Source organism: Schistocerca serialis, chromosome 3 (assembly GCF_023864345.2).
Source record: "Schistocerca serialis cubense isolate TAMUIC-IGC-003099 chromosome 3, iqSchSeri2.2, whole genome shotgun sequence".
Classification (NCBI taxonomy): domain Eukaryota; kingdom Metazoa; phylum Arthropoda; class Insecta; order Orthoptera; family Acrididae; genus Schistocerca; species Schistocerca serialis.
The window spans coordinates 229,253,973-229,274,534 of NC_064640.1; the positions used below are offsets into that span (position 1 = coordinate 229,253,973).

The 20,562-nt window shown below is 37.0% G+C and overlaps 1 protein-coding gene across 2 annotated transcripts in view; it reads right to left on the reverse strand.

The window, feature by feature from the left end:
- Positions 1-20,562, reverse strand: part of LOC126469961 (protein phosphatase 1H) — a 171,111-nt gene that overhangs the window by 21,088 nt on the left and 129,461 nt on the right. The window contains exons 6-7 of one of the 2 annotated variants that reach the window (XM_050097375.1): positions 18,237-18,344; positions 7,675-7,826 (exon numbers count right to left, since the gene is read on the reverse strand). In XM_050097375.1, coding sequence (XP_049953332.1) covers positions 7,675-7,826; positions 18,237-18,344 — 260 coding nt within the window. Of the gene's footprint in view, positions 1-7,668; positions 7,827-18,236; positions 18,345-20,562 lie in introns of both variants that reach the window. The other variant, XM_050097374.1, reaches the window with a different exon arrangement.

The following is a 20,562-nucleotide window of genomic DNA, read 5'->3' on the forward strand; positions in this document are numbered from 1 at the left end:
GATGTCTTTCATGTCTTCAATCATCCCAGATTTCTCCCCTATTAAGTAGTCTACGTCATAAAATTTACTCTATAGTATGGCAACTACGATATGGGTTGATTCTTGCAGAGAAGAAACACCAACAAGCCACTTTTAATAATCCTATTTATTCACATAACAGCATCGTTACCAGTTTTGAATCGATACACATTTATTGTTGTTTACATTAGTATTCACTTTTTTTCCCTCTTGTGGTGAAAAATCCTTGCAGAGCTGGTGCCTTACAGTCAAAACACAATGTGAGATAAGGTTTGGCCACTCCATGTCAACTCATCTAGGCCAATTATCCCAAATTTCAACAAAATTTTATGTGAACATTCACACATTTTCCCAACAAACAGTTGTTAAGTTTGTCAAAACAATACTGGCCAAGATATAGACATTTGTTTGACTCTATGTGCAACTTTATGCAGAGTGAGCATTCATTTCTGCTGACTTTGAACTGTTACATTTTGGGCAATTTTTGTCGAAAAGAATGAAATTTGGCCATCTTCTACATATTTATGCATTCCCATAACAATAATAATGAAAATAATTTTACGAGCCATATTCAACAAGAAAATTTTAGACAAAATCACCCGAAAAAATTTTAAAGTTTGGTTTCTTATATCTAGGGGACTACAGGGATGACAAAGGTAAAACTTGGCATGTAGTAACCTAACAACAATGAACAAAAATGAAGTTTCATTTATGTACTGCTTTCCAATAACAGATAAATGAAGTGCAAAATTGAAGATTTTGTAAAAAGATAAAAAATGCAATATTTTCAACCTGATTTTGCAGAAAACTTTGTCCTTCAAAACTTTCCAAACTGGGCTCATTACAAACACCATAGTTTCAACTGATAAAAAAGTGTATTTGATTACCGAACATGGGCTAGCAATGCTAGATAATTTGAACTGAAGTTGGGTGTGAATATCGCGACATGAAAAAAAAGTAAAATTTGGATTCTTATATCTCATACAGTAAATGCATACTGAATGTGAAACTTAATGTGCAGTAGGTTAGTAACACAAGGCCATGGAATACAAAATTTCATTTACCTCCTATTTTCCTAATGACCTACAAATTTGTTGAAAAGATGAATTTTGTGAAAAGGTAAAAATAGATATATTCAACAGTGATTTCACAAATACCCTTTTCAATTAAAGCTTCAAAACCAACCCTATTCAAAACAATGTATCTCACCCCCCCCCCCCCCCCCCCCCCCAAAGAACAGTGGGTTTGCTTTCCTACACGGGCTAACAATGGTACATAAATTGAGGCAAAGTAGCCAGAAAAATCATACTGTGTTTTTAACTTTGGCTTCTTATATATTGTTTATTAAAGGTATGATGTACATGAAATTTCTTACACAACAAATTATTAACATAAAGTTTTTCAATATAAAATACCATTCACATACTGCTTTCTAAATTTTCACATAATCATTTTTTCATAAAAATTACAAAAATATATCACATTAAATCTACTTTTAGAAAATCTGTTTTCCATAACTGTCTTCAAACTAATCACAGCTGGAATGACCATGTTTTCAAGCATTCAGAAAATCTCATTTGATTTTCCACTGTACACTAACAATACCTGAAAATGATAAACAAATTTGAGGGAATGTACCACGGCAAGATGATAAATTTAAGCAACCCATTGTCCATGTTTCATTGCATGTGGTTTTTATTTTTAAACTGATGAGTAATATCTCACTACATTCTCTTGGCCCATGGTGACACATTGTCAGTGCCCGTGTTAGAACATGTACCAGCAACCACATTGCCATAGCGGCCATGCCCAATATCTGGACAACACTAGTCACAGGTGGGTTTATTCATCCAGGTTCCCAAGCCTGTAAATTGGTTTCTTAATTCAGGCTACAAAGTCTTGTGGTGGTTCCTGTCCGCTTACAATGCCATTGGCTAAGTACCTCATCTCCAGTTCTCAAATCTGTAGGACTATCTCACATAGGGGGCAAGCAAAAAGTAATATCAATTTCCATTTTAAATTTCTCAACATTGCAACGTTACTGATTTACCAAAGGAACAAAATGATACACTGATAAAATTTATGCATCCTCTAGGCCTTTCTCACTCATATTATTGGCACCAAACACATGATGCTTGTTGTGTACCGGAACAACCTCTCATTTCGATACTCTCTCTTTGTTCAGTATCAACATTTGACCAACAGTCTCAGTTTCCAGGAAATCAAATGCAGAAAGTGGCTAAAAACTTCAAAAAATGTGAACTGCAATGCAGGTAAGATACTTAGCAAATGGCTTTTTAAGCAGACAGGTATCACCATAAGGCTTTGGAGCCTGAATTAAGAAATGAAATTACAGGTTTGGGAACATGGATGAAGAAACTCACTTGTGGCTGATATTGCACAACTATTGGGCATTACCCCAATGGCAATGGGATTACCAGTCCATATTCCTGAACCAGTAGTGACAATGTCACCATGGACCAAGGGAATATACCGAGATATTACATGTCAATTTAAAAATAAAAACCACATCCAATGAAACATGAACAGCAGGTTGCTGCAATGTCGCATCTTGCCATGGTACATTCCCTCAAATTTGTCTGTCATTTTCAGGTATTGTTAGCGCACACTGGAAAATCAAACGTGATTTTCTGAATGCTTGAAAACATGGTTATTCCAATTGTGGTTAGTCTGAAGTCAGTTATGGAGAACAGATTTTCTAAAAGCAGATTGAATGTGATCTATTTTTATAATCTTTATGAAAAACATGCAGATTTTCTAAAAGCAGATTGAATGTGATCTATTTTTATAATCTTTATGAAAAACATGAAGTTTTAACTTATTATGTGGAAATTTAGAAAGCAGTATGTGAATGATATTTTACATCGGGCTATCTTATGTTACTATGTCCTTTAATCAAGGATATATAAGAAGCCAAATTTAAAACTTTATTCGCAGTGTGATTTTTCCGGTTACTTTACTTCAATTTATGTAGCATTGTTAGACCAGGTTGGAAATTAAACCCACTGTTCTGGAGGGAGGGGAATGCAATAAGTTTTGTTTGTATAAGGCTGGTTTTTAGCTTTAACTGAAAATGGTATTATAAAAGCAGTGTTGAATATACCCTATTTTCACCTTCCACAAAAATCGGTATCTTTTCTACAAATCTGTAGATCATTGGAAAATAATAATGAATGAATTTGGTATTCCACAGCCTTATCCCTTTGCTCCGCAATGGTATTCTTACAATATCACCATTTTATAAGCTTCTGTGCCTTTTCAACATAGTGGTATTGCCTAGCTACCATGTTCAGTAGCTGCCAGCAGGCGCCATCTAGTGGTGTATCTTGGAACTACATCATAAATTTCATGGTTACTGTTCGCTTAGCAGTTGTCCCGAAGTGTGCATTACTAGTGAGTGCCTGTGCCTGCGACTGCTGATGTCACGTGGAATAAATATCTATATATCTGTTGTCAATACTACTAAATGTAAGTGGTTTGCATAATTTATTGTTAATATACACAATAATAATATCCAACACTGATATTTAGAATTTATGAGTGCCTTTTGTTTCTCTGTTCGGAATCATGGGTGGTATCGTTACAATACCAGTATAACCTATTACAACTATCAACAGTATTTTCCGAAAATAAGATTTACGATGTATCATGCTTTTGATCATTTACAAAGCATCATACAAACAATAGGTACAACTTAGTTAGTATATGTAAGTGTGTATTACATAACTAATTATTTTGAAGGTCATTGTTAAAAATGGCGAAGCTAAATAGAATGTCTTGGAAATTTTGTGAAATTGATGAAGCCTTTGTGGAGGAACTCTTCGCAAATATACCCAGTGGGGGATCAGATGATGATCTGTTATCAACTGATGATGAAGAAACTGCAAAAATGAATGAAGCAGTTTCATCACCTTTGATTTTTGATGAGAACCCTGAAGCAATTATTGGTGATACATCCATCTCTGTTGGTGATCTAGGCCTAGGTGACCCAGTTCCATGCATTCCAGTTACTGTAAATCACAATAACTCAGTGTGTAACACTACTGTTGATGTGCCTTTAGACATGGGAGATGATTCTGAGTCCGACTTAAGATGACTTGCCACTAATATACCGGATAGATAGTGATAAAATATGGGCACAAGTAAACAACACAAAACAGAAATTCCTTTTCACAGAACTGACTGGGCCATCAGTCTCTGATGACATAGAATATCCTGCTGAAATTTTTTGTTTCCTGTTTCCTGATATCCTAGTAGAAAGAATTGTGTACAAAACCAAATTGTATGCAACACAGAAGAGTGGTGGCATAAATCAAGTTCCAACAGACTGTACTGATATAATATCATTTTTGGCAATTAATATTCTTATGGGACTGAAAAGGTTACCTAGTTTCAGAGATTACTGGTTGTCTAACATGAAACTCCGAGACTCGTACATAAGCAGTTACATGTTTGTCAACAGATTTTCATGGCTCCTATCCCACATTCATTTTAAGGGTTTAACTGCACAACCTCGAAAAGGCTCTCCTAACTATGACAAACTGTATGAAGTGAGACCCGTTCTTGATGTCTTGTCAAAAAGATTCAGGGATTACTACAAGCCCAACCAACAACAGTCCAATGACGAAGGAATGATTAAATTTAAGGGCAGATCATCCTTGAAGCAATACATGCCAGCTAAGCCGATCAAGAGAGGTTATAAGGTCTGGTTGTGTGCAAACCAAAGAGGGTATGTGTGTCAGTTCGAAATTTACATTGGTAAATTAGGAGAGACCACTGAGAAAGACTTAGGAGGACGGGTTGTAAAAACACTCTGCAAAGACTTAGAAATGAAAGGTTATGAAGTGTACTTCAACAATTACTTCACCTACAACTGCCAAAGGATCTAAAAGATGACAAGGAACTACAAAGAGGAGATTCAGATTGGCGGAGTAACCCAAGAGGAATTCTCTGTCTCAAGTGGAAGGGTAGGAAAGGGATACATTTCTTGAGCAATTTTCATGCACCGGATAAAAAGTGTACTACAACCAGATGACAGAAGAATGGAACAGAGCTGTCAGTGAACTGCCCACTGCTTGTCAAAGACTGTAATGCCCATATAGGGTATGTAGACAAAAGTGATATGGTGAAATCTTGCTATGGGATTAACGGGAAGAGTAAGATATGGTATTTATATATCTTATGGCACTTTGTGGATGTCGCAGTTCTCAACTCATATATAATATTTTCTGAAGGAAGTGATGAAAACTTGATGAGCCTGAAAGACTTGAGATTAGCTGTGGTCGATGGACTCCTGCCACTGGACACACCAAAACAGATGCAAAAGATGAAGGCAACAATCAACAAATTTAAGCCCAAGATTCTGCAGGAACTGAGGTTTACAGAGAGTAAGTACCTACCAGTCAGAGGAACATGGAAGGGATGTGCCAACTGCAGTTCATCATCAAATCAGCAGTGTTCATGGTAGTCTTGCAAAACATGTGGTGTTGCATTGTGTCTCCGAGACAAGAAAAACTGTTTTTTGGATTATCACAGGCAATAAACTATTTTTACATTTGTTTAGAAGCAGTGACATTGCACTTCAGATTATAATATGGTATGGCATATGTTTGTGTGTAAGTGTAGGATTTTAAGGCATTTATGACATAGAGGTATTGTGAGAATACCACCTATACTTTTGTAATTATGTGAAATTAATATCTGAAAATAAACTTTCATATAAACATTAGTGGTCTTTTTTGTTATTTTGTGCTGAACAGTTGAAGATTTTGAGGAAAGTTTAATCTTACATGCATCAAAGAGTTATACTACTGATCAACTGCACATTCAGTTTCATGTAAAGCATGCATTTATTCTATGAAATAAAAGAATTTGACTTTCTCCCCCCCCCACCCAAAAAAAAAAAAATCATGTTAAAAATACTGCATTATCTTTTTGCAAAATCTCAAATTTTGCACTTCATCTATTCATTATTGGAAAGCAGTACATAAATGAAATTTTATATTTGATATCCTTATGTTGTTAGGTTACTACGTACCATGTTTAAAATTTGTCACACCTTTAGTTCCCGAGATATAAGAAGGCAAACCTTGAAATTTTTTCAGGTAATGATTTTTTCGAGTGATTTTGTCTAAAATTTTCTGGTTGAATATGGCTCACAAAATTCTTTCCATTATTATTCTTAAGAGAATGCATAAAGTTGTACACGATGGGCAAATTTCATTTCTTTGAACAAAATACTGCCCACAATATAACAGCTGAAAGTTGACAGAAATTCACACTCACTCTGCAAAGTTGCGCATGGCGTCACACAAATGGCTATATCTCAGCCAGTACTGGTAAATGAACGTTAAACTTTACCAATGTTCATTGTGGAGACGGGCGAATGTTCACATCAAATTTCACTGAAATTTGTGATTGATGAACAGGAAAATGTTTTAAAATTAGGCTATTTCATGTGTACTGTCACTGTACCTAATAACAATTGAAAACAACGTAAAAAAATCATTAAAATATCTGCAAGAATCAACATGTATTTTGTGCACAACCATGATCTCAAAATGTCAGTTTCTAACAAAACAGCAAACATCTTTGATTTAGAGTGTCTGCCCATCATACATTTTTTACTTTCTGTTACTGTGAGTACCTGGTGAACATTATTTTAATAAACTTTATTCCCGTTGCTTTTCTGGTCTCAAAGCCCATCTGATATCAGACAGTCAAATTCCTTTGTGTGATCAGCCAGCACATTATCAACTTTGTGCAGACATATGATGGTGGTGTGCTACAATTCCCAAACTTCTTGGACACCAAGTGAGGTCAAAGAAGAGGCATGAGGAGTGAAAGGTTCAGAAAACCTGGACTGCTGACCAATATTGAATGTAATATAATTCCGTGATTCAACTTTTACACCAGTCACCACAGAAGGATTTGTGAATATTTAAATAATACGAAGAGAATCAATTGTGACTTATAGTTGTAGTTATGAAATGATTTGGATGGTCAGACTGTGTTATTTCCTTTCTCCACTTGCCAGCCTGTCTCTTGTGTATGTCATGTTTCTGCAGCACTTGAAAGAACCTTTCCTCTCTTCCTGTTGGGTTGACAGTAATCTATAGCGGTAGATTGCAGTTTTTAAAAATCAAAAGGTTCTTATTAAGGGAGAAAGGAATCAAGGAATTATTATTCAAACAGATCTGCTGTTCATCTGGGGAACACTGTAAACCTTAATTAGATCTGGGACTGGAAACACTGAAGACCTTAATCAGAACTGGGGTTTAAAACGCCGTTTATTAACTCTCTTGTTCTATTCTCTAATATTTACTGAACGTATATAAAAATATTCTGCTGAGAACATCTACCTCTGTCATTCTGTTTTCTCACAACTTCCAATAATTTTCTTAAACATATAATGTAAATGGTTTCAGTTTTTGTTTTACTTTCTACCAAGTGCCCCCTTTTTTACTATAAGCATGAAATACTTTTGACATAAAGCCTTATTTTAATACCGCTGTTCAAAAAGCATGATAATAACACACATTAAAAATATAAAATGTGAAGTATAGACATGGACAACTATAACAACAAAAGAAAAGGATGTACTAAATAAATTTTGTATTCATTATTTACCCGTACTTTGCACGCTGGTCTTCTCTAAAATGTGTTAAGTTTTTCTGCACGATTTCAATAGCACTTTCATTAGAGGTCACGTCCCACAACCCATCTGTCCCCATGATAAGAACATCCCACTCTGTGATATCCTCTTCTTCAATATCAAATACTTCGATCTGCAATGAAATCAAACAGTGCATTTCAAATTTAGTGCAATTCCATAAAATTTTCATTTTTGTTTTCCCAAACTTACATAGTCATGTGGTCCAGAGATAAAAGCGTCATTGTATCAATGTGTCACCACTGCTGCTGAGACTGTTGAAAAATTACAGTAGCACATGAACACACCAAGTACCAATCATACAGAGCGAACCCAAAAGTCCATCAAGAAAATTTCAGAGATTGTTTAGAGATATTTTCTGAATGTTTTGGTGTAAGATACTTGTGGTCTCTGGTGGTACATTACAACTGCATTGCAATTTGACTGATTTCTTACCCATATTTATCTTTATATCAGAATAGTACTGTAAATATCTGCTAAACAGTGCAAAATGTTGACAGTATACAGTGTGTGTCTTGTTTCGACACAGATTTGTTCCTTTCACTTGTGGTACTTGCTGTTGACAATAACAATAACCTCCAGCCAATGCAAGGTGCAGGCTGTGCTCAGTTGAAATCCCGTATCCTTGTTGACGAGATTATCGGCTGTATGGATATGTATTGCTTCCTTAATGACACAGTCCCAGAAAGATGTTTTATCCCTGGCATCATCTTTGTGGGACTGCGTCATTAAGGAAACAATACATATCCGTACAGCCGATAATCTCATCAACAAGGATGCGGGATTTCAACTGAGCACAGCCTGGAACCCTGCAATGGCTGCTATTAAATCATGATGCAAAAATCAAGATTCTTCGCTAACAGGCCCGTCATAATACTGGCCTAGTATGGCCGTTGGTGAGTAACGTCTGGCCGCATTTGACAAACGCAGCGTACAGTGCACGCGCGGGAGAGCCGCTCTGCGACTTTCGGCACGGGAGTTTGAATATGGCAAATCACTGTGAATGCGAGATTTCCACAGCTGTGCATTCTTCGCGCACGTGTTCTAAAAATGGGGCATCGGTGTGCGGATACCGTCAGTTGTACCTAGCCACGAGCAAGGTTGAACCACCTGAAGATGTTGGACAGTTGCTCCAAGGAAATATTGTGGAATTTGCACAACGTGATCCGGCGGCAAACCCGTGAAGACTATTTACAGCACATCCGCTGGGGAAGCTTGATGATAATTTATTATTTGCCACTGAGAAATAACAACTCTAATATCCCACCACTCTTATAATATGGTGATATTCAGCAAGTGAAGGTGATATTTTTTGTATGGCTGCTAGTTCTGTATCAAGCAAAGGAGCCAAAATGAACATGTCACTTGAGGATGGGTTTCAGCCATCTATTGGAAGTAAATACCTGGTACGGTGGGCTGATCAGCAATTCATATTCCCTTATTGAAGACTTAGTTTTGCTGACATTAAAATATAGCTATTATCTTGACCTGGGCTTTGATTTTGACTAATGACCTCAGCAGTTGAGTCCCATAGTGCTCAGAGCCATTTGGGCTTTGATTTTGAAACACTGTGTTGTTGTGTACAGCAATTCTCACTTTCATTCATTAATACTGATTTGAGCTTGGGTTACTTTTGGTCATAATGATAATTCTCTACTGCAATTTTCGCTATCGCCTTAAGGTCAATCTCTGTTTCCACATATTACATGGTTTGTGGCAGTGATAGCTCAGTGTCAACCCATGACACTTATATGACAATGAAAGCTACAAGCTTTAATTGGAAATATCTATTTGAGAAAAAGCAAATTGACAGGTTAGTGTCATAGGTACTGAATGAAAAAAAATCTTTATGCTTGGGCAGAATTGCAACCATCTCCATCATGGTAAACTATTTTTAGTCTCCTTAAAGCTCGGTGCAAGTAAGTGTTGTAATATGAGGTTGCATGTTGGTAGTCAAGTTCAGTTAAACAGTACACTCAATTATGATGTTAAATTTATGTACTTCATAATATTATTTGCAGTAAAATATGAAATTTACTTTCTCTACATACAGGCTAAGATAAAAAACTACAAAAAAATTTAATTTAAACAGAATACGTAATTGGAGACAAAACATGAACTGATGCAATTAAAACTTCAGATATTCTTTCTATTATTGATACTATAGAATTAATAATACATCAGACTTATCAAAAATAATGAAAAACAGCTCACATATCTATCTGACTGTGTTTGTTGAAAATATGTGACACTTAAATCAGATTCATTTCCATTATCATTGAGAGAACTCTTTGCCAGAAGGTGATGGGAGTGAACCTCATTAAGTCAAACTTCCTATGACCTCTCTTAGCTGGAAACTCAAAGACTTTTATACTTTGGAAATGTTACAAATGCACCATCAAAGGTACAAGAGAAAGACTTTGCTACTCTCCACACAGGAGACACATTTTAAACTGACTGCCACCACTGCGCTCCAAGGATATAGCTTCTACAAGAAGGATGAATTTATTTGTAGGGCAAAAGACAGGGTGGTCATCTCTGTGAATGATATGTACCATTCCGCTTGCTCCTTTCACAACAAAAAAGCAGTCAGTACCGAAGAGAGCAATATTACGTAATGTTGCACTGCGTAATGCTTTTTGACTCTACTCTGGATAGAAAAGCTCAATTTCACCTTGTTCCACCTTGCTGTTTACCATTCCTGCGAGTAAGAGATTTTTAATGCACATAATGTGCAACAGAGATCCAGGTAAATACATCTCAAGGGCTGAGTTGTCGAGAATCTCACTGCATGAGAAGAGTCCAAGTGGCAAACTTGCAACTTATTGTTGCTGTGTGGCTATTTTCTGCCACTGGGCTCATATTAAGTTGTCATGCCTTTGCAGATGCTGTTGAGTGGGAAGTAGTGGATAATTCATATTCAAGTGACCACCTCCCCATTTGGGTCCCACTCTCAGAGCAGTCCCAGAAAGGAAACCAGCACAATGGATGCCCAGAAGTGCAAACTGTACACTGTACAGTCCACTGGAAGTTTTTAAAAATTAAGACGGCATTAAGGACTGTGTGGATCACACTGCATGATCCACCACTAAAGTACGTTATCACAAAGACCCTAGGCCAACAGCCAATGGGTGATAATAATCACTAAGCATTTGGAGTCAGGAGGATAATTTTGTGATGATCAAATGCAGACCATCTACACAGAACCTCTCAGTCTTTTGGGTTGTAAGTTTACAAAGAGGAATAACAAAGAGAATAAGCAGAGATCATGACAAATGTTTCTGGGTTCAAGAAACCATAAGTAGTATTTCTGGCAAACAGATCAGGTAGCCAATAACTGCTGCAATGAAGCACAGATGCATTCAAACTATACTTGGATAAATCATACAGGCAATGATGGATCATTTACATTTTAATCACTGGCATAGAATACAAATATCTACCTTTTAACCGCTATGAAATATTGATATATAGAGACAAGTTGGAATTTCTCTTCCAACATCAATAAGGAACACAGTTGGCCTTTTCCAGAGGAAACTGGATCCCACACTGCCTGTGGACCAGGAAACTGCACCAGAAACGATTAAATCCTGAACAGCATGATGCAATCTTAAAAAGCAGGGAAAACTAATCCGCAGGTGATTTTTAACAAAATCTGGTTGACTGGGAACTCTCCTGACTTGTGAAGCATCTCCCTCCTTGAACCAGGGAGGGCTCTACACCACCCAGTAGTTATTGCAGACCAGCTATTTTTGCTCTTGGGGTACTGGTATCATGTTCAGTTGTTTCCAACTACCCTAGAAACAGAAACTCATCAAATGATTGTATGACTTTGATGTTAATTAGTACTGTTTTATGTTTGATATGTTGGGGCCATCTAAACTGATGAAATTTGGTGTCTAATTCACACCTTCTGCTGTTTGCATAAGCAAGTTGGTTAAATAATTTACCTACTTGTCTATCACTACCCGAAACTTTACTTTCTAAATTTTTAAACTTTTTATTTAATTTAATATGGTATATCTCCCTATTATTAAAGATATTCTTGTAATCTACATTTCAGACTTCCTGCTTTATGAGTCTGTGGGTGCCCCCCCCCCCCCCCCCCCAATCTTAATTTGCTCTGGATCTTACAAGTCTACAATAATTTGCAATGTGGTCTGGGACTGTCACATACTGTACAATCTATTATTTATTATTTGATGAAATGCAGTGAACTTAATTTTCAAAACTCATTTTGTCCTCATCAAGTTATTCTTTTTTTCCTTCTGAAAGAATGTGTTCTGTACAAAAATGTTGTTCTTACTAAGTCTACTTACATATACCCTCTTGACATTTCTGATACCATATTTAAAGTTTTACAAAAAAAGAATTATCCTATTTTCACCTTAAAATCCCCCTGTTATTACCTTGTCTTTGTTTTTCACCTCACTTGTAAAAACCTAGTATATGCTATAGATCTTATTTAATTCTTTCATTTCTACTACCCTGTCTTCACAACCAGCAGTCCCGATATTTACAGCCCCAAATAAAAAGTAGTAGAAGTTAGTTTTTTATGGTGCTTGTTACTGTTAATTTCACCAGGCTTTACACAGCAAGATGTAGGCACAGAAGTCGCTATGCATGCCTCACGGTCTACAGCCACTGTTTGAGTTAAAATCATTGACAAAACTACAAGCGCATATTGATACTCATTGAATACAGAGGCCGTTTAGTTGCAGACAGGCATGATTGAAAGAATACTAGAAATATTTACACTTTCAAAGTATTCTAGTTCTGAGGAAGGACTTTGTCTGAAAGGCTAAATATTTCAAGTATTCTCTTCATTGTGCCTGTTTGTGACTCAACACTTTCTCCACGCGGTGAGTAGCAATCTATTATTTCCATATTGTTGTTATTCCCTCTTGGACTTTCCATTGTTTCATTATAGAACTACATACACCATGTGCCAAAAAAGTGAATTACACAGAAGGAGAGGAGGAAACAAAACTATATGGACTGAGAGGAGAGTATGTGATGTTATTTCAGTGATTTCAAAATCAAGACAAATTTACAAAGTACTTGGCATAAGCGCCCACTTATCCCTATGACTCTAACCTAGAAGCACACACCCATTTGATTGGGAAAGATGTCATATAGCTGTAGTATCTTCTCCTGAGGCACGTTAGCCCTCAAATGTTGTAACTTGTCCTTGCTCATCTGGATACTGAATGTAGTTGACATCTGAGATGGTCCAACACATGTTCTATTAGTGACCCACAGACGTTCTATCGGGAACAGATATAGGGATTTTGCTCGCAACAGGTGTACCTCAACATCACAGAGCAAGTTCATAGAGACACAGGCAATGTGTGGATGAGCTTTGTCCCACAAACCAATACTGTTGCAGGAGAGGTAAGACATGAGGACACAGTGTCTGTGATGTACCACTGTGCTGTCAGAGTTCCCTCGATCACTACCAGCCATGATCTGAAGCCATACACAATGACTTCCCACACTACAATGTCAATAGTAACACTGTGGTGCCTTTCCCCAAGTCGCAGCAGTACTCGCCAACAATGCCCATCCACGTAGTGCAGAACCACGATTCACCAGCATGACATGCTTGTGGTCAGACAGCTGTTTGTGTTGTGGTGTTCACGGCAGCCTACACACCGAACAGTAATTCTCTAGTCCACATGCTGCTAGTGTCCGACTAATGGTGTGGAATGACACAGAATGTTGTGGATATACCATTATTTGTTCTCAGATGGCTGCACAGATGAAAAGCAGTTATGACATGCTTGGTGTACAATATGATGATCCTTCCTTGTGGTGGCTGACCGGGAACCTCGATGATAAATATGCCTGTCCTCATGTTCCCAAGCAGTCCAATACTGGGCCAATGTCACATCTGAAAGCCCCACAAATCTGTATCGTACATGATTTGACCAGCTACCCAATGGAGATCCACAATGACCCACCTTTGCGACTTTGTAAGGAGTCTGTAATACTATCTCACATAAGTATGCAGTATTTCCATGTCCTTCAGAGTGCACTCAACATCTGATGCTGTTCGTGCCCCTTATATACCCTACCTGGCCCAGTGACAACACTAAACACAAAAAACAATAATGCACTCTAGCGGGCATTTTACCTGTCATAGAAAATTGGAACCTGAATCATTTACATACCCACTGATGGTGTGTACATGTAAAAAGTTACATTGACATACAAACAGGTGTTTGGCATAATTCACTTTTTTGTCACACAGTGCAATTACAATGAACTGTGTTTCTATAAATCAGTAAGTGTATGTGAAATACTCCCACACTCTACACTGAATTGACATTTCCTGGCATATTAAGACTGTGTGTGCTCGGCCAGGACTCGAACCTAGGTGAAGTTTGGAAGGTAGGAGATGAAGCTCTAGCAAAAGAAAAGCTGTGAGAGCAGGTCGTGAGTCATGCTTGGATAGCTCAGTTGGTAGAGCATTTGTCTACAAAAGGCAAAGGTCCTAGATTCGAGTCCCAGTCCAGCACACAGTTTTAATTTGCCAGGCAATTTCAAATCAGTCCATACTCCATTCCAAAGTGAAAATTCAATCCCGATACAATGAGTTGTTATCAAGTTTTGAAATATTGATTACTGTGTGCCTTCTGTGAATGAAACTGTTACATACAGTTCCATCAATGTCAGAAGACTACAAACAAAAAAGAAATCAATGAGTAAGATATTTTTACTTGATTTATTATTACACCTGACACCAAGGAAAAGATGTAGAAAGACAAAATCTGGCTGTTACAATAAAAGTATATTCACTCTAATTTTATTTAAAATCTACATAAACAATCGAAGAAGGAACGAGCTCAGGATTTCACATTAAGTCAATGATTAAGTAATTAAGAGATTAGCACAGTTACGAGGGCTGTTCAATAAAGAATGATCATAATTTTTTTTTTTTTTTTTTTTTTATTTATTTTTTTTTTTTTTATTACAACATACCTTAACTCATTCTTATAATTTTGATGGTCCTCCTCAAAATAGTCTCCCATGAATGCGATGCTCTTATCCCAGCATTTCTGCCAGTCTTCAAATACATGCTGGAAACATTTCTTAACAGATCCTTCAAAATTGCCTCCGCAGCCTTCATCACTGCTTATGATGTTTGACAATGCCTCCCACGAAGGTGTTTCTTCATGTTAGGGAATAGAAAAAAGTCGCAACGGGCTACATCCGGACTATAGGGAGGGTGAGGGATGCGCTTCACGTTGATTTTTGCAAGATATTCAGCAACAACACTGGCAATATGCGGCCGCACATTATCGTGACGCAGCATCCAGCCTGCTTCACGGAAAAGTGGTCTTTTGCACCTGATATCGATTTGCAATGTTTTCAGGACATCCCTGTAGTATTGTCCAGTTACTGATGCGTGTGCAGGTACAACACGCTGATAAACCACTCCATGATTATCAAAGAATGAGATGACCATAACTTTCCCAGGAGAAGCAACCACGTTTGCTTTTTTAGGGATGAGTGATTAAGATTTCCACACTGAGCTTTGCTGTTTGCTCTCAGGATCAAATTGATGTAGCCAAGTTTCATCAGCAGTGATTGAACTTGAAAGAAACTGTGGATCTTCCTCTAACATCAACTTTAACTGCATGCAGACCTGCATGTGAATGTTCTTTTGTTTGGGAATCAACAGTCTTGGAACCTGTCACGCACAAACATGTGTCGTGTGTAATTTTTCTGTCACCAATGTGTGGGTGGCACCCAATGAAATGTTCAGTATTTCAGAAAGTGACCTTAAGGCAATTCATCAATCCTCTCTCACAAAACAGCAGCAGTGTTGACGTTTTCTTCCATAAGAGCAGTAACTGGAGCACCGGGTCCACCTTCCTTTGAAATTGATTGTCTCCCCTCTTTAAACATTTTGAACCACCTTCGAACTGTGCTGTAGGGAAGAACAGACTCTCCATAGACCTCCTGTAACATTGTACAGGCCTCAGCTGAAGATTTGTTGAGACGAAAGCACAATTTCAAAGCCGCATATTGTTCCTCGCGTGTTACCTCCATTGCAGTGGTAGACGATACTGAACATGTCTGACCTTGCCTGCCTCCCACAGGTGGGAACTAGGAGTCCCAACAATGAAACTACTATGGCATGTTTGTTGCACATTAAGCTTACAGAATATCATTAGATTAAATCTTAGTGTGAGAAATTTTGACCATTAAAAATTATGATCAATCTTTACTGATCAGCCCTCGTAGATTGAGAAAGACACAGCACAACACTGCCTGTGTCCTTTCAAAATGAACCGTCCCACCCCTCATCTAAGTTCCTTTGGGTCACCACAGAATACCTAAACCAGTGTGACCAGATGATGATTTGAATCAATCTCTTTCCAAATGCAAGTCCAATGTCTTAACCATTGCACCACTTTGCTCAGCATATATAAACAATATTCTTACTCATGGTGAAAAAAGGTCCTTCATTTTGCCAGTGAACAGCATTTTCCATGACTTCTCAAATGTTGGACTAGGAGAAGGAAAAGTGAAACAGTTCAAGAACTACTACAGAATGTATTACCACAGGTCAAAGACAGATAAAAATGAAAGCAATGCAATTGCCTGCTCCAATATGAAGCAGGATTATTTGACATACAGCTAGAATTACGTGCAAAACATATATCCTGCAATAGTGTATCCTTCCCTTGGTGATGTTCTGCAGAAGAAGATCAAACCTGATATCACATTTGTCTTTTCAGATGACATCTGCAAATGGGGTCTCAGGCATTGCTGTAACAACTGTGCTAGCAACAGAAGTTATAAATGCATAAATTCCAAATCCACTGCACAGACTTGCAAACCTCCCAAGATAAACAGGACAGTGTCAGTCAAGACCTATTCTCTGCACAGCATGGTAGAGGTTATACTTTTATAGCTGACTTTGTTAGTGCAGCTGCTATAACTACACAACAAAAACAGATTCATACTAGTTACAGGTGGCATTTGAGAAAAGTATTAGCAAGTGTGCAATGGTTCACTATTTGAGGGTCGTTGGTTTCACTTTCAATAGCTCTGTAATATTACCGTATGCATACATGTGGGATTCTATCAGTCAGTATTTAGACAGTGTGTGCCTTAGGTGGAACTCTTGTATTTGTAACTTTCTTTGCTACTGCAAATGGTACAGCTATTCATTGGGTCTACAGGTGGTGTCTGATCACCAACAGGGCCATTACATATCTGTTCTTGACATATGTGTTAAGTTACACTCTGATGATTATCTCATACTTTGCATAAAATATTGCAGTGGTGTGCCAAAATTAGCTAATATTGGAGATTTATGTATGTGTGACAGCACTGAACTACCACTGTCATGGATAAAACAAGTTATAATATTAGTTTGTTCTCTTTAACTTTGAATTAAGGCACAAACCATGCCTCATTTTTACCATTACAACAAAAATTATTCTGGAAAAATTATTTATTTCTGATATGACATCTAAACATCTGAAAGTTCTGGTAATGTTTCTGGAATTATTTTTAGCATTAGAATTACACAAAAAGCATAATGTATCCAAACTTACACCATTTGTAAGAGTTCTACAGTGTGTATTTGTATTTAGTTTGAATTAATTAGTTGTGAAGGGGGAAGAGAGAGTAATTTTTATATGAACCACAATGAAATTGTGCACACTCATTTCACTAAAAAGCTCAATCAGATATTGAACCTCTATAGAGTTCTATTATTTCTCTACACCAAATACTTATGCTAATTGTGAGACTGGCATATGGTAATTTCATTATGATGCTATAGCAAGTCTGGTGTGTCAATGTATGCTGCAACACCTTAATAAGTATCACATTTCATTTCACAAGACCAACAGCAGCCTCATACCAAGACTTGTCTAGCTCCACGAAAAGCCAAATAAAAATGAAGGTCCAATACAAAAATCAACAATTACATTTAATTCAATTGTCTCTCTCAATATCTCACTCCACAGAGCCAGTCAAATAGAAGTCTCTAAATGGGTAATTTCTTAAGTCTTACATTCCTTATACTGCTCTCTTAATTCAACAAATATATTACATAAACTGTTTATTTTGAGTCTTTGAAAACTCTTCAACCTATAGTTATTTCTTTGCAGAATAAGTATTCTCAGTTTTGGTATTTTCTTGCTTTTCTTATTTCTATACTAAAATATCAATTCAATAATTGAATTATTGTAACTGTAATGAAGCATGAAAGAACACCTTAACTTTCTATTATACCACTTCATCCAAAACTACAAAGCAGAATTGGTGTTTCAATCATTATATGTGGCAAATGCCCACATGTGCTTATTCATAAATAGTAATCACTGAACCTCTAAAAGAACTAATTCTGGAAGGAATAAAAATACACTTTTCTCATTTGGATGTGTCAGCCCTCATTTACTTGTACTTGCTTTTGCAACTGCCAAAAATTTTTCATTGCTGAATAAAGTAAACATTCATAAAAATGGTTCTGCATATAACGAAATACCAAAACACACACCTCAGGCTGTGATGACAAGAATGGTTTGACAGGAACATCAGCCACAACAGCCCGGAGATCGTGGTCACCAAAACCACGGGTCACTCCGATAGTCCCCAATACACGGCTCTAAAGCAAAAATAAATTAATGAGACATGATGAAGTAGAGAAGCTGAAAGAAACAACAACAACAACAATAACAATAATAATGGTGGTGGTGATCAGAAAATTATTTAGAAAAAGCAATGAAGATATACAAGAAGTTATTCTCACCAATAAATAAAACACTGATCTGACTGATAATAATAATAATAATAAGTAGAAGCAACATTCTCAGTAATTACCAGCTGATGGCAGACCAAGAACTCAGATTCAGTTCTGTTCTTTACCAATGGTTTGGTTGTGCCACAACCTGTTTGTGAACATTTGTCTTCACTCTCATTTGATTCCTTTAGCACCTTCTTAATTATCTGAATACTTTTATAAAATAATTTCAATATACTTGCTATAAATGGCAGCTAACAATATAGTTGCTAATCTTTTCTTTCCTTAATTGTAATTCAAGAATGTTATTTGAGTCAAATATTTGGAACACTTATTTTCAGAATCAACTAAAAATCAAAGGACAACTGATAAGCTACTTTACTGATTCCCAATTAACGTTTAGGGTAACACATGTGATGAAATACTGTGAATGGTCAACATGCTGATCACATGTAACCTGGCTGTACAACTGTCTGATCAGTGCACTGACTGATGTTTGACTGAGTTCTTTTTCTAGGACAGAAAAAGAAGATGTGACAGTTACTCCCATTTACATATTAGCTTATATTTCATCAAAACTTACTAAATGTGCTTTCCCCTGAACCATGTTAAGTTTTGCCTTTATGAGTTCTGTAAACACAAGTGAATTTAATGTGACAACAAAGACAGCTATGACACCTGTTAAAACCCAGATGATACCAACTTGGACTGTCTGCCACACAAGATGTGATTAAAACCATTTTACATCATGGGGTCACACAGAAGGCTATCTTATTTATGTGCCTGTTGACACTCAGTGCCTCAATTATAAGGTTAGTCGCTGCCTTTACTTCATCCATTATCTGGTATTACCAATTCCATGTATATTTTAACAGTCAGGCTGCCCAGTGTTAGCATGTTGGACCCTCCGATTGTTTCATCTAACTGGTTTGCTTGGACCTTCACTGAGATTAATTTAACATATTTTCTCAGTTAAAATTAAACAGTAATTTTCCAGTGCATGTTTCACTTTCTTCAACATTGACTTGTATTGCACTGACAGTCAGCAACATACGTCAACATGTGTAAAGACCACTAAATAACATCTGCATTTTGAGAGTTGCTGTGGTTTCTATGTGAAAAACTCACTATCATATAGTGATGGGACCTGTGGTGCATGCAGGTTACCACATAAATACACAAAGTGTCTCTCATTCTAGTGCCATAAGGACTCTTTTCTCTACCAGAGTAATGATTTTCAAAAGCCAGTTATCACAATAAAAGGAATTTTACCACACAGTCATCCCATACTAATTACACTACTTTGTTATCAACCCAAACCTCTCTACCAACTTTGAGAGACCTTATAACCCTCCACAATCCCTTCAGATGTATCATCCATAAAACTCCATCCAAATTGCACACAGATACACTATGAAATTCTGCAGCATATGGACAAAAAGATATTTTGCATCAAGCTGTTGTGAAATGGTGTCAACAATTTGTCCAATGTCGCACAGATGTGGGCGATGTTGATTGGGAAGGACAGCTATCAACATCAACTGCAGAGGACAATCTCCAGGCAATTGAGGAAGAACATCTTGTTGTGGGTGGGGGCAGGACGGAGGGGGGATTTTCCAATAATGAGAATGTTTGGACAGCAGTTCTCAAATGGCTCTGTGACCACGGAGTGGATTTCTATCACCAAGAAATTGAACAACTGGTGGACTATTCAGACTGTTGTTTACAGAGGTTTGGTGACCATGTTGAAACATAATGTCACATTTCTGTGCCACTTTGAAGTTTAGTACAGTATTCAACAAAAGTTACTTGGCCTACCATAATACACTGGTGTCCAAAATTAAAGCATCGGATAGAAATTTTGTAAGGTTGTGTTTATTCTGCCACAAAACAGTATAAACAGTATAAACAGGTGATAGTAAAGTAGAAACAATGTAAAGAATACAGAATGTAAACAACTGCAACATGCATAATGGTAGACAAAAATGTTCTTAATTTTTTCCAATTTAATGGATTTGCACACACATTCCGACAACTGGTTAATGTGCTCAGTATGGGGTGTGACCACTTCTTGCAGCAATAC